Source organism: Chelonia mydas, chromosome 2 (genome assembly GCF_015237465.2).
Source record: "Chelonia mydas isolate rCheMyd1 chromosome 2, rCheMyd1.pri.v2, whole genome shotgun sequence".
Lineage (NCBI taxonomy): Eukaryota > Metazoa > Chordata > Testudines > Cheloniidae > Chelonia > Chelonia mydas.
Genome location: NC_057850.1, coordinates 57,765,354 through 57,791,220, shown reverse-complemented (window position 1 = coordinate 57,791,220; position 25,867 = coordinate 57,765,354). Strand labels below are relative to the sequence as shown.

At 45.0% G+C, this 25,867-nt stretch overlaps 2 protein-coding genes across 12 annotated transcripts in view; both read right to left on the bottom strand.

Moving 5' to 3' along the window:
• PRDM14 (PR/SET domain 14) lies at nt 1–23,726 on the bottom strand. The gene is made up of 7 exons (XM_043538781.1): nt 23,685–23,726; nt 22,375–22,408; nt 9,899–10,056; nt 9,300–9,570; nt 7,101–7,303; nt 4,212–4,313; nt 1–687 (listed from the first exon to the last, which is right to left on the bottom strand). The coding sequence occupies exons 1-7, from the start codon at nt 23,724–23,726 to the stop codon at nt 460–462; spliced, it is 1,038 nt and encodes a 345-aa protein (XP_043394716.1). The 3' UTR covers nt 1–459.
• The window catches only part of NCOA2 (nuclear receptor coactivator 2), a 249,769-nt gene continuing 245,646 nt past the window's right edge, over nt 21,745–25,867 (bottom strand). For all 11 annotated transcript variants that reach the window (XM_043539506.1, XM_037892454.2, XM_037892457.2 and 8 more), the window contains one exon: nt 21,745–25,534. In XM_043539506.1, the coding sequence (XP_043395441.1) occupies nt 25,523–25,534 (12 nt within the window). In that variant the 3' untranslated portion in view covers nt 21,745–25,522. The remainder of the gene's footprint in view (nt 25,535–25,867) is intronic.

The window sequence follows — 25,867 nt, the reverse complement described above, 5'->3', positions numbered from 1 at the left end:
TCACATTCATTCACAGAAATAGACTTGTGCCTTAAACGGGCATTAAAATGGCCGGAACGATACACTTCATAAAGTAATAACCAGCTAACAGGGGAAAATAAGCTTCAGCACTGGGGTGGAGCCCCAAAAGTAAACACGGACTACCCTGTTTTACAAAATGCACCTCATAACAACACAGCCAAAGGAGTTTCTGCACATCATTCTGGACAGTCCATGGAGACATCACACTGGAAGCACAAAAACATTCATGGTGACACTCACATAAGAGACATTGATCTGAGGGGACATGCGCCCCTGTGGGGGTCCCAGCACAAGGCCAAGGCACCACTCAAGCCATCCATGAGGGGATGTGAATGATGCCTGGGCCCCGGGCTCGTCTCCAGCACAAGGACGAATTTCATCTTCTGAAACGTACACAGCAAACACAGCTACCTGCAGCTCCAAACGCAGGGCTGCTGGCTAAAGAGCAGCGTGGAACTTCATATGGAATCGGAATTCCTCCTGCTCCAGGAAGTTCTTGCCGCAGACAGCGCAAGTGCAGCCTTTGTCCTTGCTGTGTGTGCGCCGCACGTGGCTGTCGTGAGCCGCATGGGAGGCAAAGGCTTTGCCGCAGTGTCTACACTTGAAGGGCTTCTCTCCCGAGTGCTGGCGGATGTGAGTGCGCAGGATGCTGGAGGCTGTGAATGCCTGAAGAGGAGGTCGGCGTGGAGGGGGGGAGAAAAGAGTTTAGAAGCGGTTAGACAATTGTCTAGAAAACAATCTCCTAAAGGCTCCACCCCCGCCCAGCACTGAAGACGTACATAGGAAGGTTAGCATGATACTGAAGCATCAGTCAATCTGTTCCCCATCAGAAGGGCAACAGAATCTCCATTGCTGGAACAGCCCTTAGATTATTCTGCTCATTCAGAAATGAAGCCATAGAAGCAGGACTCGCAGGGGCTGATTCCCATGTCCCCTACCCCAGTGAGCATAGGTCAGAGCTAATGCCACCAAAAGTCAGTGGACTCCTTACACTTGTGTGGGAGGAAAATCCGGCTCACCAGTTACAATGAAAACATTTCTGACCGGAAGACACCAGCATATATTTTCCATGTGTCAAAGGAGGCTGGGTCAGGTCAATAATGTCTTTAATTAGCTGTGTGTTTATTAGACACTGGGGGTTTTTACCCCAGTTCTCTTGTTCCAGTATTTGTTTTCAAGAACGTAACACACACAAAAGAAATCTAGTTTGTATTTCTGTAAAGGGAGTCATTTAAATTCATAAAAGGAAAGAAATGATTGTGTTACCACAACTAACGCTGCCTTTTTGGCACTCACATATCCAGGGTCGGAATTCAGCAGACTAGAACGAAGGGGGCTCTTTTTTCTCTTTTTTTTTTTCTTAGGCAAATTAATTTTGTTCCTTCTCCACCACCCAACATTCCTTACTCCTTTCCTTGAAGGAAACAGCTCCCAACCCTGCTCTCTCTCCGTACTCACGGAACATGCCTTCAGCATATTTCTAACAGACCAGCAGAATCAATTGAACATAACAAATAACTACCCTTTCACCCACCCACAAGAAAAATATTGGCTATCTCCTCAGGTGCTATAAATCGGTGTAGCTGCATTACCCACAAATCCCTTCTTCACCTAACCACCAACAGCCGTTGCTTTCCAAGCAGAGCTGCACCTCTAGATCATTTGATTTGATACTCAGAGTGCAAAGGAACTTGGGGGTATATATTATAAAGAGAAAGAAGGAAGGGTCTTGTTGTTAAGGAACAGGACTGGGTGTCAGGTAACCTCAATTCTGCATCAGTCTCTGCCATAGTCTTCCACTGTCACCTTGAGCAAGTTACTGAATTTCTCCATGCCTCATTTTCCTCGTCTGCAGCAGGGGAGGTCTAGGTTGAATATTAGGAAACACTATTTCACTAGGAGGGTGGTAAAGCACTGGAATGGGTTACCTAGGGAGGTGGTGGAATCTCCATCCCCTTAGAGGTTTTTAAGCCCCAGCTTGACAAAGCCCTAGCTGGGATGATTTAGTTGGTGTTGGTCCTGCTTTGAGCAGGGGGTTGGACTAGATGACCTCCTGAGGTCCCTTCCAACCCTGATATTCTATGATTCTATGAAGGCTGCAGCTGCACCGGCTGAGCCAGAAAAAGCAAGGTTACTTTGGAGCAGTAGTAGTAGGTTAGGGGAGGCAAGAGAAATTATGAGTGTTTAGGAGGAGCAACTAATGTTCTGGAATGGTAGAGAATGACAAAGAGAGACTTGTACCCCCTCAGAAATCTACTGGTAGCTCCCTGGGAGAACTGCATCCTACAGTATGAGAACTAGTGATCTGTGCAGAACTGGGTCTGGGTTGAAAGGTAGCTGTTACATGAACATTGCTAAGACTCAGGATGCGCGGGGACAGTCTGTCCTGTCAGTGGTTTACAGTCGATGCAGAAGTCTCAGCTGAAATGCTTGATATGCTTTTAATGAGAAGTTACTTTTGTATACAAATTGTTGCCAACAGGTGCAGTGGTCTGACTGTCTCCCGCTGCGGCTACAAAACTCCTTTTGTCTGTGTTTTGCTCTCCCAGACATTGGCACCCCAACCTCTTGCGTGAAGTGAAATTTCAACCTTAGTTTGCTGGTCATGAGTACAGGTGGCAGGGCTTCTACCAGAGTGAGAGAATAGATCCTTCTGTGTAGCGTTGGACTTCTTTCAGCACTGAGCTCTGGCAGTCCCAAAAGGAGTCCCAAGGAGTCTCTTGTTGGCAGATCAGACTAGGGCTATGTCTACACTACCACTTTTGTCGGTGTAACTTATATTGCTCAGGGGTGCGAAAAAAACACACCCCAAGTGACATAAGTTACACTGCCAGAAGCACTGGTGTGGACAGCACTGTATTGGTGGGAGATGCTCTCCTGCTGACATAGCTACCGCCGCTCATTGGGCGATGGGAGAGCTCTCTCCTGTTGGCATCTACCACAGGAGATCTTACAGCTGTGCTGCTGCATTGGTACAGTTGTAGCACTGGACAGTCTCTAGTATAGACATGGGGAGGCAGGAACAGGGGTAAAGGGGCCGAGGCTGGGGCCACGGCAGGGGGTAGGCATGGGGCCAGGATCGGAACCCCGGGCGTGGGGCCAGCAGCCGGGACCCCACATGCGCAGCCAGGACCCCACGTAAACCTGTTCTACTACTATTTCCCACGCCTATGCATTGATCCCTGAAGATCACCAAATTTCAGTTATCTATTCCGTGAGACACAAACCCCACACACATCCTGATGGAACAATAGGAGAGGAACAGAAATCTCCTCCCCAAAGCTTCCTTCCATGGGTTTTTCCACTAAAATGTATTATGCAAGCTCTGATCAGTAACAAGTCTTCCTTCTCGCTGCATCTTTGTCATATCAAGCCATGGAAGGAAGTGGTTAGATTATTAGCAGGAGCAGTATTAGAAGTTGAGGTTTTTAAACAAAGCTATGCATCATATGTTTTCTAACTGGCTCTTTCAAAGAACTGCCTGTGTACAGATGCCTCATACAAAACTTAAATCATGTGAGTAATTGTTACTCACATATAGCCCTACTGACTTCAGTGTAGGTATTATTCATATGAATAGGAGTTTCAGGATCAGGCCCATGAAGCAGACCAAGAGCATCTTACTCATCAAGTAGTGCTAATAAGCTCAAGGACTACCTGATGCTGAAGGGGAGCCAATAAGGACCCATGAAGTGGTTCAAACCATATGTTTCTATCTAGATATCCACCATAGTATCTCAACCCCTCGCAAGCATTGATAGATTTCATCCTCATACCTCCCCCTGTGAGGTAAGATCTATTATTAACTCCATTTTGCAGATGGAGAACTGAGGCACAAGGTAGATGAAATATTTTGCCCAAGGTCAAACAGAAAATCTGTGGTTGAAGTGGGAACTGAACACATTCTCAAGAGGTCTGAGCCAGAGGACCATCCTTCGCACACCATTCCACTTTCTTTTTTAAATACAGTTCTCATTAAGTAAACAAAGTCATAATTTTAGCCAATTTGTGGATTCATTTCTTTGGGTGGTTTGAAAAACCTATAAAAAGAGGCTCATAGTACCTGAAATAGAAAACATAATTAAAAAGAACTACAAAGAAAAGCACCCGGTCACACTGTGCAGTATTGAAAATCTACAGGTAAGCTATGGGAGAAAGCGAGCTCTTAAGAGGATTTGATTTTCCTTTACCTTGTTACAGTACACACATTTGTAGGGCCGCTCTCCGGAGTGCACCCTCATGTGTTTGTTCAGGCTGGAGGACTGAGAAAAACTCTTCCCACATACTGAGCACTAGAGGGAAAACAAAGTTAACACAGACACACAAGAGCTAAGGATTTCCTGTCAGAGTACAAGCCAATAACTGGTGAAAATGATAGAGAGGTGTGTGTGTGTATACACACACACACACATAAATCTAACAAATATAATCAATTGAACTCATAAGTGGCAAAATGTTTTATGGTATATTTATGAGAGCTGGTCAAAAACAAATGTAAAAGCCTGGGCAATTTCCAAGTTGTTTCCACTTTGTGGGGTTAAAAATTGATCCATTTTACATTTTTCCAAAAATGGTCAATTTTTTTAAAATTAAATTTTTATCAAAAACATTATAGACATTTTTTGTTTGCCAAAACCTGTGTTTTTGGTAAGTGAACATTTTTCTGCCACCATTTCAATAATGGTAACGGGGTAATAAATACTATCATTAAAAAAACCACAATGAAATAAAAAAATATATTTTTAATTTTTCATTTTTGAAAAAAGACTATTTTTATATTTTAAAAAAAGTGTTCATAAATTTCATTATACTATCCAAGACTAAATCCTAAGAGCATTCAGTCTTCAGAATTCCCACCCACATAGGTAAACTGAAAGATCACTGCCTTCCTTTTAACAAAATAAGTAATAATCTGAATAATGTGGGGCATCTTCTGTAGCTGCCTGTGTTCAAAGCTTATTGAAGTGTACTGAAAAACTGGCATGGACTTCAACATGAATTGTAATTTTCAGTTATGATTTGCCTGAGTGAAATTCTCATCCATAATATTAAATAAACTCAGCCAGGACTGGTGATGACCAGAGTAATTTTTAAAAATAAATTAGAAATTTTAAACCATATATGGTCTCATTTTGCATTAAAAACATTCTCTGACTTAACTGAGTGTAAAGTCTATGCAAAATGGATTTTTCCTTCTACTGATTTTGGCTTGCAATATTTTTCTTCTGTATGCAATTCACATTAAATGTCTAAACAGAAAGAAAGACATTTCTGTTTAGACATTTTATGTGAATTGCATACAGAAGAAAAATGCATAAGAAAGAAAGAAAGAAAGAAAGAAAGAAAGAAAGAAAGAAAGAAAGAAAGAAACCATATGACACAACATTCCCAAACTCTTATTTAATAAACTCACATTTTAATCTAAATCTCTTATCCCTATTTCTAAATCAGTATGATACTATTACTGTTATTACATTGAAATATGGCTGATCTAGCTGGAACAACCTTCACTGGAAGTTCACTTTATTTCAGGAGGAACTATAAAATAGTCAGGATGATGTTTCAGCTCTATGAAAGTGAGAAAGTTGTTGAAATATTACATATCATTCTGTTGTGTCACATCAAAATTCAGAAGGTTATCCTGACCGAGCAGTTATGAAAATTCCTTGTTTTTACATTGCCAATGCATCTGAGAGAAGCCTATGGCTACAGAAGGGTATTTGGTGGAGACTAGCCAAATATCACAACATAGATTTGCTCCCATAACAGAATATTCTAGGTATTTAGATTTAAACCGTTGCCACCTTCCTGTTTAAAGTATCTAGCTGAAATGAGGAGAAAGCAGAGTCCCAAAGCTCCTGCTAGAGTCTCTTTGGATACAAACACGTAGCAATCGTGGGAAGCCCCTGAGTCAGGAAGTGTAATTGTCTGAGTTGATACAGATCGGTGCTAGTATTCGTCCTCCTAACGGAGGATGGACCGTTTCCTGGTAGGATCATCTCTGCAATCCTCCGTGCTGCTTGCTCGCAGCCTCCAAAGAGACGAATAATTAACCTTATGATATATCCCATGACAACAGTTCAGACAACCACTACACCGTGACGGTTTAGGATAATGTAGGAATGAAAGTGAGCTGCCGGACACTCTGGCTAACCTGAGCCCTCAGACTTTGCTAACTGGGACAAATATAATCAGCAAGGGAAAAACTCTCAGCCTCATAGAGAAAGAAACCCCTGAACTCCTGTTAACATTGTCCTGTGGCTTTCGGAGCAGCAGGAGTTCTCGCTGTGGCTGCAGCCTCCTCTCTCCCGGGCTAGCCAGCGGCACTGGCCTTGCTAGATTGTTTTGATTCAGAGCTGCCCGTGCCAGATCAAACTTTTAACTCCCTTCTGCTCAAGAGGGGCGGTTTTAAAGGAACAGAGCTGGGAATTCAGAGAGAAAAGCAGCAAAACAGCTTACAACCTGGTAACCCTTAAAGGGATACGTGGTTGTAAATTAAATACAACGAAACCTCTTCCCCCCCCCCCCCCCCCGTCTTCCCCATAACAGGATGGATGCTATTCAAAGCATTACCTTTCCTCAGACTCTGACCGTCATGGGCTCTATATGTTAACAGTGTGAAATGTTTTATACTCATCAGTAAATCTCCATGCCATGGTATCTAAAATCACCGTTCAGAACATGGTTTCCTTGTCTCGTCCTCTCCAAATGCACCTCCCGCTTGTCTTACTGGGAAGACATTGACTTCGCTTTCAGATCGTGTCCATTTCAAACTACCCCGGGCATTGGGTGAGTTCACATTGTAATGGGAGCCCCGTGGAAAGCTGCAGGTACTTTCATGGTGTGGTATGAATTGTACCAGCAGGTGATATGCTTTCAAGGTGTACATGTTCTTTAAATGTCAGCATTTAAGCATCCCAGAGGGATTGTAATTTACAACTGTCATTTGGGATGGAGGGTCTACGACAATTCCTTGGTTTTGCTCCTAGATTTCATACAGGAACCATCACCCAGAGTATGAGATGAAAACTTGGAGAGGGGAACAAAACACAACAAAACAAAACAGATGCAATCCTTACCTTGTGAGGTCTGTGTTTCTCATGGACATGAAGAATATGGATCCTCAGTCTGTCTCTCTTTTCAAACGATCGGTTGCAAAGATGGCAAGGATATTTTCTGTCTCCTTGATCTACGCAGCGAGTGTATTTCAAATGTTTGTCTCTGTAGTATTTGTAGGCAAATACCTTTCCACATCTCTCGCATTTGTAACTCTCGCCAGATTCTGTGCAACACAAGGTTAAGTGCCGTCACTTAAACACTTCGAGGTAAATAGCTGTCAGTTTCAAATGTCATTGTCTTTCAGAGCTGGAACCCAATTGTAGCTTTTTAGAATTACAATAATTTTAAACAAGAATTACAACATAATTAGAAAAATACAATGGAGTTTACAAACTAGATTGAAGTCTGCCAAGCACCTTCGTGAATTTCCTTTTTGTGGTCTTACATTTTACCATATTTACAAGAGTGTGGCGCAGACAAATATTTCTTGAGTGAAATCCTGGCCCCACTGAAATCACTGGGCGTTTGCCATTGACTCCAATGGGGTCAGGCTTTCACCTCTAAACGGAGATCTCCATTCCTTGTCTGAATGCACACCCCAAGTAAAACAACTACTGCACATTAATATCTGACCAAGCAAACTTGAACTCTTGCAACATAAAGCAGCCCCCTACCCATGATAAATCGGTTTGGTTATATACTTACTAATATTGATATTGGCAATGTGTGTTTCATTTGCCACTTAAAAATCAATTTGCAGATGTTGCTTGAAGTTTTAAAAGTAATGTAAATTATGTACTACACAAGTGTGTGGTTTTGTTTTCAGACTCAAAGTTTCAACTGTCTTTTAAACAGATCTTAACAATTTCCTTGGTTTCCTCCCTATGACAAAAGTACTTCAGTATCAATTCGTCCCTTGGTTACAAATCCAAAATCGTATTCTTGAGTCAAGCCTTAAAATAGAATCCTCTTTCAGGGTTAAACAACCTTTACTAGATACTCAGAGATCCACAGAATCACTTCCTTTTGTTCTTGCTGCGGTCAGCTGGACCATTCTTCAGTGATTCTGTCTCCCTGATACATTCATACAGTATCATTCTGACATATGTATATATATGAATGCAACATTTTTTCTATAGAATACAATGTTGCTACCTAAAACTGATCTCTTTTATTTATTCGCTTTGGAATCCTGTCTTCCCTAGAAGACAGCTGCTTTTCTGACACAAGATCTTTCCCGGCACCATCTGATTACTGTGAAGGATTTGGGACTCCAAACTGTCTGCCCCCTTTAAGAAAAACGTGAATGTGAAAATTACAACTTAAGATCACAACGGTAATAACGTGTGTGGGCAAGCGAGCCAGAATGTTTAAAGCAGGCAAATATCGTCTGTATTTCTGGTTTCCTTTCTGATTCAGACCGATTATAGCCAATGGGGGAATTTTGCCACTGATTTTAAATAGATTAAGAACGGGACCGTATTCCCCAACCATGAGTTACTTAGTTTCCAAGTTCTCTGCGGGCAGAAATCACCATTTGTAGAAATTTTATGTGCTAAATTACATCTTTTGTTCACAATACAAATTCCGAGAGCAAATTAAAACTAAGACTGCAACCCCGAAGTAAACGGCGTGAAGTCTGGGGAGCTGGCTGTTGGGTTTGTATCCCTGTTTTGCGATCTGAGTCGGTTGCAAACTTCACACAGAGAAGTTTTGCGCAGAGCCGGTAGCTACCCTGGTCATAAATATTCAGCCTTCTCAGCCCCTCCGGGGAATTTCTGCCTCGGGATTTTAAGATCTCAACAAATAAGTGAAGGAGTGGAAGGATGGATCCTTTTCCTTGACTTTTAATTGTCTTTAATCTAATGGTGCTATTTAAACTAAATCCTGTAGAAAGTTTCTGCCCGGTAGAGAATTGGACGCAGAACTTGTCACCCCCTGAAAAGGTTGGAAAGGGCTTAATTTATTTACCGGAGATTGGAATGCATGTAAAATAACTGGAAATAGGCATAGAGATTCTTACACAAATGGAATCTGCAATGGTTTGCAACTCACTTTAAATGGTTTTGTTCTAAGCAAAAGCGAAATGAAACATTCAGAACACAATCAGCTGTGTGATTCTAATCACAACGAAATAATCACTGACTTTGACAAAGAATGTACAGGTCCACAGGCCGATGATAACAACCCTTTCCCCAGGGCTCTGTGCAGGCACTGACCTTCGGGTTGTTGCTGGGGTCCCTTTCCTTCTGCCGCCCCTTTCAAACTGATGGGGATGCCCAGGAACTGCAGATAACAGTCTCCATACCACACCAGCAGCTCCTGGTTGGGTAAGATTTCTTTGCAGCTTTCATAAAATATGTGGCCTTGGCACTGAATAGCTGTCAAATTCTGCTCCTCTGGGAACCTGGCACAGTTTACTAAGGACATCCAGTTTCCCGAGGCTCCTTTCCCATCTATAAAATGGCTCAAGCGACCATCTTCGAAAATCTGGATAAAACATGGGGAAAGAAACCAGTCAGGTTTCCTAGCACTTCGGGTGTTAGAAACCTTCCCCCGTGTAACCCGTTTGTACACAATTGACACCCATCCCTGCACGTATAAAGCCTATATGTGAGCCATGAAACATGTCGTTGCTCTTTGGGACGCCTCATTCAAGTCAGTGGAAAGGTTATAGCGGGGCTTTGATTATTTTCGTTCCATATGTTTCTGCAGGTGCTGAGGACCAAACCACCACCCCGTGTAGCAAGGAGACAAAGAGCCTTCTTTCGAGGCAACGACCGAGCCAGTGTGATGTCCCAGGGGTGAGCCCATCTACCTCCCACATCAAGGAATTGTCATCGTAAATCTTGATCTCGCTGGTGTTGACCACTTTGCCCTGGAAAGGGCCGAAGCGGACGCCCCTGGGGATGAGGTGGGTGCAGAACACCCCCAGCTGCAGAAGTTCCCCGTGCAGCGTCTGCAACACGGACAAACCTGCAGGGCGAGAGGAAACCAGAAATACAGACCATCTAATCAGGGGATCGGCCGAGCGCGCCCCAATGCACCTGAGCCCTGGGGTCCCGCCTACCTTCGGGTAACTGGAGGGACTCTCTGTCCAGCAGCGGAGCGTGAGACTCGGCCTCTCCTGCGAACAGAACAGGAACCCCGCTGGTTAGCCCAGGCGAGCCCTTTGTCCACACACTGCACGGGGCAGCAGCGAGGGGGAGCCCGGCCCGGCTGAGCGCTGAGATGTGGCGTTTGCAGGGCCGGGCGCTACCCGGGGAGCCGTGACCCCGCCGGCCCGGCCGGGCTCCGGGCTCCCAAGAGGCGTTCACCTTCCTTGGGCTGGGGTCCACGCAAAGCGCCCAGCAGCCTGCGGGGGCTGGACTCGGCAAACCGAGGCAGGGGCCAATGGGACGCGCTCCCCCGGGGGACCCGACACCGCGCCGGGCGGCTGCCTTACCCGGGCTGGCAGCGGGGACCCGCAGCCCCGAGGCGGCGTGCGGAGCGCCCCGCACAGCCCCGTACAGCACGGTGCGCAGATCCTCCTGGCTGAAGCGGTAGGGGCGGCACGGCTCCGCCTGGGCGCTGGGCCGGCTCGCGGCCGCCGCTCGGCCCTTCCTGGCGGGGCCGGGGAAGAGCTCGCCCGGCTGGCTGGGCGGTTCTGGGGGGCCCGCTGGCGGGGCCCGGCTGCTGCGGGGCGATGCCTGCCCGGAGGAGGGCCAGGGGGCCGGGGCCGGCCGCTTGCTGCCGGGGGGCGGGGTGCTGTAGAGCGGCTCGCCCTGCAGGGCCGAGGGCCGGGTCAGGAAGGCCGGGATCGTGGCGAAGCCGAAGGGGGCCAGAGGCGGGGAGGTGGCCAGCAGCCTTCCCAGGGACTTGAGCGGGTGGAAGAGGTCGGGAGGGCGCCCCAGGGCCTCCAGGTACTGGGCGGGGGGCAGCAGAGGCGGGTAATAGGCGGCGATGTCTCCCGGGCTGGTCCTGAGGGTCTCTCCCGCGTAAGCCTGGTCTTTGGAGGCAGGATCCCCGGCTAGAAGCAGGGCCATGGCTGGGCCCGCGGAGCCGCCGGCGAGAGGAGGGCACCTGTGGGGAAGGGGAGACACCTCGTTACAAGGAGCGGCCCGGCCTAGGGGGAAAGAAGAGGCCACTTCATAACTGGGGCCTCCGGCTCCTTCCTCCACGGGGACATGGGGGGCACGGGGCTGCTGCTCGGGCGCCCCGTCTGCGGAGCAAGGGAAATACCCAGCGCCCGCAGCCCGGTCCGGCGCGCACCAGGACCCGCACAGCAGGGGAGCCAGCTGATCTAGGGGCTTCTCTGCCCCTGCCTGGGCGCCGCTCCCCGCAGGCCCTAGGCCGGCCAGCCAGCCGGGAAACTACCCCATGGGGCGCCCTGGCTGGCGCTGGGGAGGGGCTTCCGTTAAATCTACCTGTCCAACAGCCCGCAGTGAGCCAGGTGGGGCAGAGGAGACGGGACAGGAGAAGAGAGGAAAGGGGGTGGGGAGAGGAGAGAAGGCGGGGTCCTGTTCAGGGTGGCCCCGATCTCCCGGAGCCTGATCTCTGCACTGGGGTGACCCCGGAGTGACAGCGCCCACGGCACTGAACAGTCGCTAGTCAAAGGCCACCAGCCCCATTTCCTCGCGGTTCCAGCCCAGCCGGCTCTGCAGCACCGAGAGCAACCTGCCCTGGCCGCCGCCTACCCCCTGCGGCTCTTCAGGCAGATCAAGGACACGAAACGGGGGAGGGGGTGTCGGGGGGGCTGGGAAAGGGAAATCTGTGGGGAAGAGCGGCCCGACTGGCAGGTGAATCTGCGCTCAGGTCGCCAACGCCACCAGGAGCCGTGCCAGGCTGGGGCTCCTCCATACACAACCTGCCAGCCCTCAGGGAAGGGGATCGGGCTTCTCACCCTGATTGGGAAGCGCTGCAGAGAGCCCGGGGTCCAGAGCATCCCCGGCGGGGCTAGAGACCTGCTCCAACGAGAGCTGGCAGGGAGCTGGGCGCTGCATTGGGGACTCCAGCCCCGGGCCCTTCCCCAGCAGATCCCCCCCCAACACACCTCTAGTGGCATGTCCCGCTTGAGGGCCCAGAGCAGCTAGTTTGTAACCGGGTTACAGACCCCTGGCCCTCTCCAGGGGGCTACAGACCCCTGGCCCTGGAACTTCCTTCTCCCAGGGCTTTATTTTTAATAGACAGATAACAAGTTAACAATGGCTGAAGGATGAAGCCCCGGCAGCGCCGATGAATCTGACCTAATGACCAGGATCAATGGGGCCAATAAGGGAAACAAACCGGGGTCGTGACACATGAATTAAAGAACACGGGGTCGGGGGAGAGGTCACCGGCAATGGATCCGCGCTCCACCCAGGCAGAAGAGACCGAGTCCGTCCCCCACCTCCCTTCCTAGCGCCACCGCACTCCGGGCTAGGAATAGCCACAGCAGCGCCTTCAACAACCCCACAGCTGCAGCAAACATCTGGAGCGCCCGGGCCCCCAGCGGGCAGGGAAAGGCCTGGGGGGGGGTGGGGGACGACTAGCGCTTGCAAAACAGCTGCTACTCACACAGTTGGGTCACCTCGGTTCACTCTCTAGTCCAAGGGTCCGGTGTGGTCCCGATTCGCCCCTTGCTGGCCGGCGAGCGGTGGCTGCCCTAGCTGGGCCGCGGGGCTCTGTCCTGCCCGGTGGTATCCACCGGCGCCGCCTGCTTCGGGAGGGCACTGGAGGCTGGGTCTGCTTGTGGGCAGTTCAAGGCAGATGGTGTGAAAGGACACGGTAGGGGACCCATCTCCTCTCCCCCACCCCCACCCCAGCACTAGCTATTGGCCAAAGATCAGCTCGTCTCTTTGGTGCCACTGGGGAGCAGCTCCCTTTAACACAGTATTGCTTCGAAGTACCTGCCTGCCAGAGAAAGCCACGGCCCGAGCAAGGGGCGGGGGGAGAGACAGACGGGCTGTCACCTTCCCGAAAGCGCAGAACACCCTCCGCAGAGCTCCCCAGGATTAAAGAAATGGGCTCGCGGAAGGGTTATAAGCTGATGGGGCCGCGGGTTATTTACAGATTCTGCAGGGGGAAAGGCGGAAAGTCACAGGCGGCCTCCCGAGCGGAAGGATGGCGGGTCGCGCACTGCCAAGAGCCACAAGCGGCTACCAAGAACGGGTCCCCCAGGCAGATCCAGTTCCAGGGGGGGTTTGGTTCGGTTTTTTATTGGTTTATCCATCAAGTGCAAAGCAGAAAACCCAGCCCCTCATGCCAACGCCTGGAGTGTCATTGGCATGACTGTAGCGCGCCCGGGCCTCACTCGCGCCGTTTGGTTTCGCTCCCAGCACCGCTGTTCCGGCGAGAAGTGGCCGGGTGCGTGTCAATCTGCCCACGGGAGCTGCGGGCTTGTTATTTAATACATAACGAATCTGCAACGCCTCTTTACGGGGGGGAAATGACAGAGTCCCTGCCTCGAACGACCGTCTCCATCCAGCCTGTTAACCGCAATCGATGCGAGCTAGGGAAGGAAACTTACCTTGAAGTCCTACCCGGGGAAGGAGCCGAGCCCAGCAAAGGCGGCTGTCGGGTGCAGTCCCGAAGAGCCCGGAGCCCGGCCAGCCCCCCGCCCTAACAGACAGAGCCCAGTGCGAACTGAGCTTACACCTGCCTTGGCTGGGTCTAACCCGAGGGTCAGTGTAACGGCGTTTCCCTCTCTAACCACAGCCCCGCTGGCGCTTAACCCGAGGCCGGGCTGGCTCTTCCTTCCCGGGGAGCTGGCCCGGGGGGGACACGTTGCCAGTGACAGGGAATCGACCCAGCGCCAGAAAACGGGCCGGGAACAAACAGCAGGGCGGGATCTCGCTCTCTACAGCTGCAGCCCACGGGCGCTGGCTGGGGGCCTTGGCTGAAGGCTAGAGGCTTTTCCCCGGGACAGAGCGATCCCGCCTAGGGGAAAGCGGCTGGGTTTGGTCTAAACCCCCCTGGGCGGGGGTGGGTCACGGTCATGGGCTTCGATCGCCCCCCTCGGCTCCAGGCCAGAGACGTCTCCCCTCCCCTGCTTCGTTGGGTCCCGCCTAGCCCGGGCCGCCCTGTGGCAGGGACATCCCCGCCGCTTGCAGCCGCCGTAGGGCCCCGTACCAAGCAGGGCGCTTGAGCCGGGAACTTGCCTCCCGAGATCGGCGAGGCCCAAAGTCCCGCTCCAGTCCGGATTCGCACCCGGCGAGCACCTGCCCCAAAAGCTGGCCTGGGCCAGCTCCTCGAGCGGGACAGCACTCTGCCCTTTGTCACTCAGCGCTGATGTCGATGGCAGGAGCCTGCAGGGGAGGAGGCTAGAATCCAAGGCCAGGGACCTTTTCTTGCTGGGGGGGGGGGAGGGTGTTTTCTTAGTCTCTCTCATTTAACTGTGCACGGAGCAGGAGCGGGATCTCAGAAAGGCTCCTGCCACGAGATCGATCTGCCTCCGGCATCAATACACCCTGGGGCCCTAGCCCTGGTTCTCTAGGGAGACCCAGATGAGGATTTACACCTATACATTCCTTAGGCAGCTTTAGCTAGAGCCGTGACTAACCGCTTCCCCGCTCATATAATGGACGCCCATGTAACATTAATGTAGAACACGAAAAGCAAAAATCGGTCGCTACCGCTGCTGAAGAAAAAACCAGCAACCCTGGAGTTAAGGCGGAGGATAAACGCTAAAAATACCAGAAACCCAGAGTTAAAGATCTTGTACAATCTTTGGAAACCACCGGCTCTTTCATCAAGAGCATTTCCATCATAGAATATCAGGCTTGGAAGGGACTTCAGGTCATCTAGTCCCACCCCCTACTCAAAGCAGGATCGATCCCCAATTTTTGCCCCAGATTCCTAAATGGCCCCCTCAAGGATTGAACTCCGAACCCTGGGGTTTAGGAAGCCAATGCTCAAACCACTGAGTTATCCCTCTCCCGTCACATCAAAGAAATCAAAACAGCATTAACTCTGACTCCAAGAAATGTAAATTCAGCTTTCTAGCCCCTCTCATTCAATAGTTTGTAAGCTTAGAGCAGTTAGGCCATTTCTGAAGATTTCTACATTCTCTACACTTATACTCTTTCAACATTTGGTGTTGGTATATATACACAAGCGTTCACAATGCAAGGTAGAATTTTACTAATGGAGTAAGGAATTTATCAGAATCATAATATATACCTGTTACTGCACAAAAATAATTGCTGAAACAGCAAGAAACATTTTAGAATGGTCTTCATAACTACCAGTCTGATTTCTGCCTGCTTCATGAACTTTAAAATCTGAAATATAACTTTCTATTTCCATCTACATAACTACAAAATACTGCATTAATCTGGAATAGGCACCATGTTAGAAGAGTAGGGGAACAATATATCTGACATGGAAACTTATGAATCAGATCTTAAAAGTACAATATTATGAGAAATAGCAAACTATATATACATGGTTAGTGCTAAGGATGTTCTCTGAATTTTGACTTATTATCTGTACTTGAAGGAAATGTATGAAAAGAGGAAGTTATTTCTTAAGGTTGTGTTATTTAGGACTAGAGGTCAACAACTTCTGCTTCATGTTAATGGAGACTTATGTTGGACTTTCCCTTGGTGTTTACGCAGTGTAAATGAAAAATTAATACATGAAATCTACTAAAGGTGGATTTAGATCCTGTGACTCCTGTGAAGTCTATATGTTACAGCAAGGCCTTTTCTAGTATCAGGGCTTGGATCCAGAAACCCCAGCCTGAATATTTACAGGAACCCAGAATAGAGCTCTCCTATTGCCATAAATTCTGGGCTTTTACCAATACCTCTCACTGCTATCTAGACAGTCACTCTCAACATTGCCAGACTACCCCTTTCAAGAATTTGATTTGTGTTGTGTAACCCAAAGTTTCACCTCACTTAAAAACTACTTGCTTACAAAATCAGACATAAAAATACAAGTGTCACAGCACGCTATTACTGAAAAATTGCTGACTTTCTCATTTTTACTATACAATTATAAATTAATCACTTGGAATATAAATATTGTACTTACATTTCAGTGTATAGTCTATAGAGCAGTATAAATAAGTCATTGTCTGTATGAAATTTTAGTTTGTACTGACTGCGCTAGGGCTTTTTATGTAGCCTGTTGTAAAACTAGACACATCTAGATGAGTTGATGTACCCCTTGGAAGACCTCTGAGTACCCCTAGGGGTACACATACCCCTGATTGAGAACCACTGATCTTGACGATCTGGACAGCCTAGTTAGGATCGAGTTTCACGCCATGTTAGGACTTGTCTACACATAGTGGGGAACAAAAACTATCTACATTGCTTTAGAAACTGGGATTGTTCAAGCAGGTACAACCCCCTTTTTTGGGTGACCATATTTCCCAAAGGGAAAATGGGACACTACACAGGGCTGGCCCAAGCCCCCCTCTTCCCCGCAGGGAGCTGGGGTTGCTGAAATCATTTCAACTACTGTGGTATTCATATGATGTGGTTTCCTTTTAGAATAGACGAAGGGTGGGAAAGTTAATGACTCATTTAGCAGGAGTCCTGCCCAGTGCTATGCCAAAAACAAAGTATTGTTACTGGGCAAGAAAACAAGGTGCTGCCCAAGCCGGGATGTCTAGACTGGCCTTGGAGGGACATTATCCCAGCCCCCCAGCAAGAACCACTTTCACAGTTTCTCTTATTCACAAATCAAAGTGATCAGTTACCATATCCTTGATTTGCTCAGCAACTGATCAGTGGCTGTGTCCATCCAGATTCCAACAACCCAAGTTGCTCTTAGCCAGAAGAGGAAGAACCCCATACTAAGACCATTATATGTAGGCACTGCACATACCAAGTCCTGTCAGTGCCCATTTTGGAGCAGACAACTATTCATTTCCAGGGGTATCAACTGATATACACCACGTGACCAAAGTGAGGCCCGAGTCAGAGTTAATGCTACCAAATTATCACTGGTAAAGCTACGATTTAGTCATGGAGGTCACAGGTTCCGTGACTTTACCGGACCTCCATGACTTCTACAGCTTCAGGAGGCGGAGGCAGGACTATGTGCCCCTGCCCTGCAACTGGGGCTGGCTGGAACCAGGACCCTGCAGCCCCAGCCCCACAGCCTCCCCAGTGTTGGGGCTGTGCCCCCACCATGGTGGAGGGCTTGGTTTGTCAGTTCCCCCCCCCCCACCACATAGGATTCAATTCCTCCCCCTGACCTAGCCCTGCCCCCCCGCCCCCGGTTATTTTTAGTAAAGTCATTGACAGGTCACTGGCTCTGTGAATTGTTTATTGCCCATGATCTGTCCATGACTTTTACAAAAATAACAGACAAAATCTTAACCTTTATCATTGGTTCCCAGTGCTCAGGTATTGCAACACAGAGGGCTTGTCTACAAGGGAACACTAAGACCATGTCAACATTACAGGCACTAGTACAGGGGCACAGCTACGGCACTGCGGCTGTGTTGATAAATAGAAGAATTCTTTTGTTGACTAGCCGCATCTGAACCGGAGGTTAGTTTGGCTTAACTACGGCACTCAGTTGTGAATTTTTCACACCCCTGAGTGCCATGCTTACATTGGCCTAACTTTTTAAGTGTAGACCAGGCCTTTAGACAGTTAAGCTGCATTTACTACAGGCATGAATGGAAAGTGCCTTAGTTAAAGTGCATTAAACCCTTGTGTGGACACTATCATTCAGAAGTTAAATGTCCTTAGTTCGTTTGATCATCATTCATGTGAATTAGACTGTCCACCCAGAGGTTTAATATACTTTATAATTATATTATTTATTTGTTCTATTGTAGCACTTTGGAGCTCAGCCAGGGACCAGGACCCCATTGTGTTAGGTGCTGTACAAACACAGAATAAGAAATGGCCCATAGGCAAAAGGACTTGAAATTAAAGTTTTAACTTCAAATTCACACCTTTAGTTAATTCAGCTTCCTTAATTTTCCAGGAAGAAGTAGTAACACCCACAGTTCAGAGGGCCTGGCAATACAGTGCTTTTCCTCAAACAGGCTTGCTGCAATATCATGTTCCTTCAGTATAACAGTTTGGGGCAGAATTTTCATTATTCTTCACAACATAAAAAAATCATTACTTCCTATAGAAGCCAGGAGAGCAGAACTGACTAATGATTTCCTTGGAGCCACTTGAAGGCATTCACAGAAGGCCAACAGGTATTCAGAGTACTGAGGTCTTTACACTGGCAGAGGTTTGTGTCTACAGTAAACACTTTCAGACAGTTTAAAAAACCAACAACTCATCTCTGAAGAGACTAGAATGGCCTATTATGTAAGTGTGTATTTAGGCCATTGCTTTAAAAGGTGCCCTATGTACAGTAACATTCCTTCTGGTATTATTCATTCAGTGCCTCCTGGCTTCCTGGCAAATGCTGATATAAGCAGGAATTGAGAGCCATCATCACGTTCCAGGAGATGCTCAGTCTCTTTCCAGTGAAGTCATTGGGAATTTCCCCACTGAATTAAATGGAAACAGAATAGGTCCCTTAGACGCTGCTCCTGACAATACTTAAGCATGTGAGTAGACGTTATTTGTGTGTGTCTCCACTGTGTTCAGTTAGGCTACTTTGTGAGTAAAGTAGGCACATACTTAGCCTGGGAATCTAGACTATGTGCTGTTTTGGGCAGGAACTAATCTTATCTTACAGCATCTGCTCATCAGAGCCCCCATAGACTGAAGGATATATTGTACAGTGTAATGTAGATTTATAGCACTACAAACATTACTTGAATTCATCTAAATAATTTGATTTTAAAATATTTGCCCAGTTATTTGGGTTTTTTTTAAATTAAGCCTTTTTTTTTTATGTGCAAGTTCAAACATGCACCTCAGATTAGTATTTTTATAACAGCTAAATTGGTCTTCAAATATTTGCATATAAGCAATTAGAAAGTTTTTTCTTTTTAACTTTTGAGAGTTTCTCTCATGGGACCCAATCATACAAATTTTACTTACATGAGTAGTTTCTCTTTGTTCGAGTCACCTCATTGATTTCAGAGGGGCTAGAGCTGGTCAAAATTTTTCAAACAAAAATTTTTTAGGAAAAATTTGGCCTTTTTAGGAAGAAAAATGTTGCATAAATGACTAAATCTTTTTAAAAAATTATGATCTTTTTATTGAAAATGTTATCAGCACTATTACTGAAATGGCTACTGAAATATGTCCTTTACCAAAAACGGGCTTTTGTCTCTAGTGTGCAGATGAAGGAGAGTCCAGACACAGGTTGTAGCTAATGTAGACCATTTTATTCAGAATGTTGTTCACAAAACACACACCCAGCTCAGTGACACAAACGTTATTTTGGCTCTTCCCTTTGGGTGGAGCTGGCTTCATAAAAATGATCATCACCCACCCACAACAGATACCCAACTATCCACTCCTGCCTTCTAGACTCCCTTCTTTTTGGGCTGCTCCCCTCTCTGTCCAGCAGGAAGCATGTCTGAAATAATGCTATTTTGCACTTCTGTACCACCTGCCATCTAGGAATCTCAGGCCTGGTCTACACATAAAAATTAGATCAACCTCGCTACCTCACTCAAGGCTGTGAAAAATTTTGCACCAAGCACCGTAATAGATTGCCCGAACCGCCAATACAGACCACGGCTCGGTTGGTGGAAGGATTCTTCCACCCTCTAGCTAAATTAACTGCATTTATGGAAAAACACCTTCCATTGATGTAGGAAGCGTCTACAGTACAGCGCTATGGTGGCATAGCTGCAGTGCTGTAGTGGTGGCTCTGTAGCGTAGACATGGCCTCAGAGCACTTTACAAACATCAGTGAATTAAGTCTCACAGTATCTCATAAGGCAGGGAAATATATCTTATTCCCATTCTATAGGTGGGGAAACTGAGACACAGAGGGTTTGTGATGACAGCACACACGACAGTTGTGACTGAGTTCAGAATAGAATCCAGAGCTCTCTACCTCATGGTGCTTTGCCACAAGACCATTCCTCCATTTGGGCAAAGGGTGTAGCTTAGACAAGCAGCAGCTACCCTTAACGAACTAGAAGCAAATATTCCCAGCGGTAATGCATTGTATGCGGAATTGCTTTAGGAGTCCAGCTTATTATAGCCTCTAGGGACTTTTCTATGATAACTGGGATCTGTGATAAATAACCTGCTACAGCTTTAATCATAACCTGTTAGGGCAGATTAGAAATCACTGAGTCTGTTTAGAGTCATGCAGGTGTTTCTTTAGTATCTTTTTTTATAATTTTGCCTGGAAGTAATAAAACCAACCATTCTTCTAAAACACTAGTTTGGTTCTGAGACAAGAGGCAGGATTTAGGTGGTCATTTGTAGCATCATTTTCAATGCCATCTGAATACATCTTTAGAAAGTCAGACTATTTGTAGAGCCAGGTGTTAATCAGTATGAATAAGAGTGGCAGAATCTGGTCTGAATAGGATGGAAAGTCTGATCTGTGAGACTTGATTTGCAGTTTACACTGATAAGAATCAAAGCTGAGAAGGTATATTTTCCTCGCTGCATTAGGTTTCAGTCATTCCCATGCATATATGTACATAAGAATATGCCTATTAGTCTCATGAATTCTTATTTAATGCTTTGTTTGCAAAGGCAAAAAATCCTTCGCTCCTTTATCAACTTTTGTACATTTTAAATTGGTGGCAGGCAGTTGCTGAGACTTCTCAGCTTTCAAAGTGAATACTATTGTCAGAAAAAATGGGTTCTTTCTAGAATGAATGAACTCTAACTGAATAATGAATCCTGTTTATCTCCCAAATCATGTTCAAACGGGGGGAGGTCAATACTTCTATTGATACACACGAAGTTGATGTGTATTTATCCTTCCTAAATCCTCTTCAGAAACAACACTCCGCATCCTGTGATTCCTTGATGTGTAGATATTTGGCATAGCTCCTTCTAAAACTGCTACAAAATGACACAGCCAACATAATTGTTTTCTTTTAGAGGATCATAGCAGGAACAGTTTCAGCTAAGACCGGAGTATTGCAAGGTGTGTCTTGTTCAAAACAAGGACTTCAACATGAATAGTGAAAGGATGTCATTGCTTGTTCATATATTAAGTACTCTTTGAGCTTTTACAGTCATGTTTTAGTTTAATAAAAATAACCACTTTTTCCTCACTTCTTTCCCAGAAAGAGTTGATAGAACGTCTTGACAGTCCAGAACTCTGACTTTTGTGTTTTTTATCCTACACAACAGAGACCTCCAATAATCTATATCCACAGAATATCTTAGTTTACGTATTTGGTAAAGCATGGGGAATGGTGGTGCAGCACCCTGCCAGTATGCCTTACCCCTTCCTGGAAGGCCCCCTCTATTGGTTAAAATTACATGCCATTCATCCTTGACCTCCGTTGAAAATGCCAAAAAGGGTGCCCAGTTACTGCCAACAGTGATATGAAGAAATGTCAATAAGGAGCTCATCTCAAATAGGCCACTTAAAAGCAACAATTTTCAGTCAAGCCCAACCTCGGCAGGATTCAAAACATTGTTCTAGGAAAGGATTTGAATCTCACTGTCAGGTATGCGCCATCCAGTCCCGTTGACCACTACTTTGAAAATTTAAAAATAAGATTATTAAACTGAAAAAAGCGACCATTGTCCTTTTAAAAATTACAGATAGATCCATCCTCTTCTGTCATTTCAAATTCAACACACAGATTTGAGTAAATAAAGACACAACAGAAGCACATTGAAATCTCTAAAGCCATGTAAAACCCGAAGGCATTAAAATTTATTAAATGATGCAATAACAACATAATTCTTTATTTACAATAGCATTATTTAACATCAAATAAGCAAATAGCATCAGCAAAGCAATATTAACTTGCATAAATGTATTTAAAATTTCTCTGAATATATCTACCTTTGCATAAACTGCTCACACTAGAAATACAAACATCAATGCAGGTGAACAAGGTGATGTTCAGAGTCAACTCCGCTTTGAAAATAAATCACAACCTGAAACACTGTAAGCTTTCTCCTGAAGAACCATAGTTTATATATTGCTTAATTTTACCCTTGTATAATCTTTTCATATACACACATCTCAGATGCAACTTGATGGGGAACTGTACAAATAAAACCCACAACTGACAAAAAGGGGAAAAAAATTAAATGACAGTAAATGTTTGAAGAAATGTGTCCATCTCTATTCAGCAACATAAAGGTAAGTGATGATACACTTATTCCAAAATTGTACACAATTCACTATACAAATATAATACATCAGACAGCTAGGTAGGAATATACAAGACTTAAAAACCGATCTAAGGCATTATGCTAGATTTTAGCATTTTGAGGTTCTTGCACATAGCTTTACCTGTAGTAAGAAACTGAAAAGATTTTGTTTTAGTCTACAAAGAAACACCAGGGAGAAAATTCTAATTAAAATCAAAGCCACTACAGTAATTTTCTTTTGTGCAGAGAATGCTTTTGCTCTTCGGCAGCATACTACCATACAAATACTAGAAAACTTGAAATTCACACCAACAATTAATGGCTTAAGTTGCATTTCAAAACTGATTGTGTATCTTTGGGTTTTGCAAGTGGAGCTGTGCCACCCATTTCATGTGTTAAGCCCATATGAACTCCATTTTAAAACATATATTAAAAAATGCATTATATAAACTGCAAAAACATTGCTTTCAATTAATACAGGCCAAAAGGGAAATTGGTATGGGATGAAATTTTAAACTTTGAGTACAAATTAATTCATTGTAGCAAAACAGCTCACTTCACTTTTTAAACTTACCACATTACATGAACACTTAAATGGGTCATATGACCAAGTTTATGTATGTATACTTTTCACATTATGTGCCTTTCACATTTAGTAATATAAGTAGAACACTGATTATTTGTTCTGTTTAACAAAATCCAAGCACTTTCTCCAACAAATTTACTGTGTACAGAATGAGAAATACTGACAATGAAGGGAATTGATTTGGCTATTTATTTTTGTTTCTACAGTGATCAATATGATCTGAAGATTCCTTCACTCACTTTTCTTTTTAATTAGCTAGTCAAAAACTCAAAACACCAGAACCTAATTCTGAACCAAAGTAGTAGGTATAATCTCCTTCCTTTTAAAATGGCAATGGGAGATGAAGTATCATAGTCACAAATCAAATATAAAGATTTGCAGATCTGTCATGAATAGGGACAAATTTAAACTAGTCATTTTGTCCACAGTGGAAAAGATTAATCTATTCAAAGAAGCTAGGGTCAAGCATTGAAAAGGAATACAATACAAACAAAATTAGTTTAAAACCCATTTACATTTTGAGTTGTGTAAAGTTAAAGTCCCTCTAATTTATACAATTCTTATATAAATAAATCTAAATCAGTTATATAATGTATGTTTAATAAAAATGTCATCATATCAATGAGAATATGGAGCTCAGAATGACAACTACTTTAAAGTTTTCCACCAGAGCTAAACACGATGGCTCAGTTGACTAAATATTTCCTTTTAGAGTTTGACATACAAAATGGTGACTGCAGAAAAGTGCTGTTTCCCTGTGTGTTATGAGTCCCTCTGAGTGGGAAACAAATGGATTTGCAGATTTCCTTGATTTTCAGGAAAATCCTTCCATGGGAAACAACCCTTTCAAATCATTTTTAACATACTTTCTTCCGCTTTGTATAGAGATCAACAGATACTTTGTACATTTTAACCCCCACCATTAATAATCAATCAAATTACAGGGAAAGAAACCTTCCACTCCCAAAAGGCATGGCTGATGAGATATTATAAAATGCATTGCATTTTAAAGGACATCAAAAAATTTGAGTTCAGATAAGAAAGTGTGTGGATTGGGGGTCAGAGGAGAGAAATAGGAGGTCAAAAACGTTGTCAATTTCTTGGTATTTCAAGTCCTCAGAAACTGATGCCAGTTTAGTAAAAGATTATTCCAACCACAGTGGGCAAGAAAAAAAGCCACCTTAACAGTGGCTTGTTTAGTAACAGTTTCTCTAAGATTCATTAAGAAAGAATATAAACATACAAAAAATCAAGAATTGGTTCCTACAGTGGCTGCATATAATATAGGTTAGATAAATGACTTTATGAGCAGAATCACAAGTTGAAAAGTCTCAAGCCTACAAATTAGGTCTAATCAAGGCATTGTGATCCTTTACAAAACACTTTTTCAGGAGACACACACGGCTATGAAGATATCTAATTTAATACTGAAGTACCTCATTTGGAATCAACTCCACAACATGTATACCTCACAAAAAATTATACAATTAAAACACTTAAGTTCTCAACTTAAATTATTGCTTGTTTACATATAAAGTGGATTTTATGTACCTTACGAAACTTCCTCATAGTCCACACTGCTTTAAAAGAATTAAAAACGCATGATGGTTAAATCTGTAGTGATATCTGCCATAAATTTTAAACAAATAATTATTTTCCCAGCTAAGGGGATGGGGAATGGAAATTAGCATATTTTAAAGCAGGTGCCTTTAGTTCTTTTTGATATTACGCCCCAGTTCTGCCACTACCATCACCAATAAATGCATTCTCATTGGAATTCATTGTTCAACAACTGGTTACGTACAACCTAAACTGCAGGTAACAAACCTGGGAAATGAAGGGCTTACCTGTTCTTTTATCCTATTAGAAGAAGAGGAGGAGGAGGAAAAGAGGACCAGGAGAGGCAGGCAGGCAGGAATTTAATTCCATAAAAAGGTAATGCATTTATATTTTTGGATTCATGATTTGCACTATAATTTTTTTTTTAAACCACCACCAAAAAAGCCCCTAATGAACAGCCCTCTCACGGGATGTTTTTAGCCTGTTTTACAACTTTAAACGCATTCAAAATTGCTCTGTATAGTTTTCTACAAAGGTCCATCTTTTCTATCTTTCCTAAATCAAACCAATTGATTAACTGTTTATTTCCCATACATTGCCCACACTCCTCACTAGCATCCAACCCACTCCCCACCCCAAAATGCAGGCCTTAGTTCAAAACACAGATTTTCAGATGGAATTGAATCCTTTGCACCAGACTGAGTAGCTATGGAAAACAAAAAGCAAGAAACCAAGGTCCAGAACTAAACAGGAACAGAACAAGAGCATGGTTGTTTTTCCTTAAATACATACATTTAAATACATTCAATCTGACATGGTTTATGAAAATTGCCTGTCAACATTTACTTCGCAGGAGAGATCTAAGTTGCACTAAGGTGAATGCAGTGAACAGACTGAGCAACTGTCTGTACGCTAGCTTCAGACTGTCAGAGAAGAGGCTGCTCTTCCAGCAACAACTGTTTTGACTCCACTCTGGAAGGCAGAGCTGAATCCTGGCTGCAGCGTTTAGCTGAGCTTGCTCCAGTGGAACTGGCTGGCAGGTATGTTGGGTCAAAACAGATCGATGCAGGGCTTCAGACTGGTACGTGTTTTGGGCTGGTGAGCCCAGGCAGCTGAAGAAAGGAGCAACCAGCAACCGTCAAGGTCAGCAATATTTCTGAAAAAAATCGGAAGAGGAAACAGCCATCAATGAATTCTCTCCAAGTGCTTCATGGATAGTGAGAACACAAGCAAGAATACTAGGCATTGTACACGTCGAATGCATTTAAAAATACCAACCACCTGTACAGAACTCAGTCAAAATATACAACGTACAAGCCGTTCAAACATCACTGAAGGAACCCATTTTTCAAACCTGTTGAACGGGTGTTTATGTTTTTAATTATCTACCTTGTGGGCTTTACGGCCCCACTTTAGCCCCTAGGCAGGCATGGTACATTAGACACTACTGGAACCAATGGGAGTTTTCACAGGCTTAAAGTTCTGCAAA

Bases quoted from the DNA above. Each gene is read 5' to 3' on its own strand.
- PRDM14 (XM_043538781.1), bottom strand. From the start codon at position 23,726: ATGTACAAAGTATCTGTTGATCTCTATACAAAGCGGAAGAAA. The intron at 22,409-23,684 runs GTATGTTAAAAA...GTTTCTTTGTAG, and splicing joins TCTATACAAAGCGGAAGAAA to ACTAAAACAAAATCTTTTCA. The intron at 4,314-7,100 runs GTAAGGATTGCA...TTTTCCCTCTAG, and splicing joins AGAAACACAGACCTCACAAG to TGCTCAGTATGTGGGAAGAG.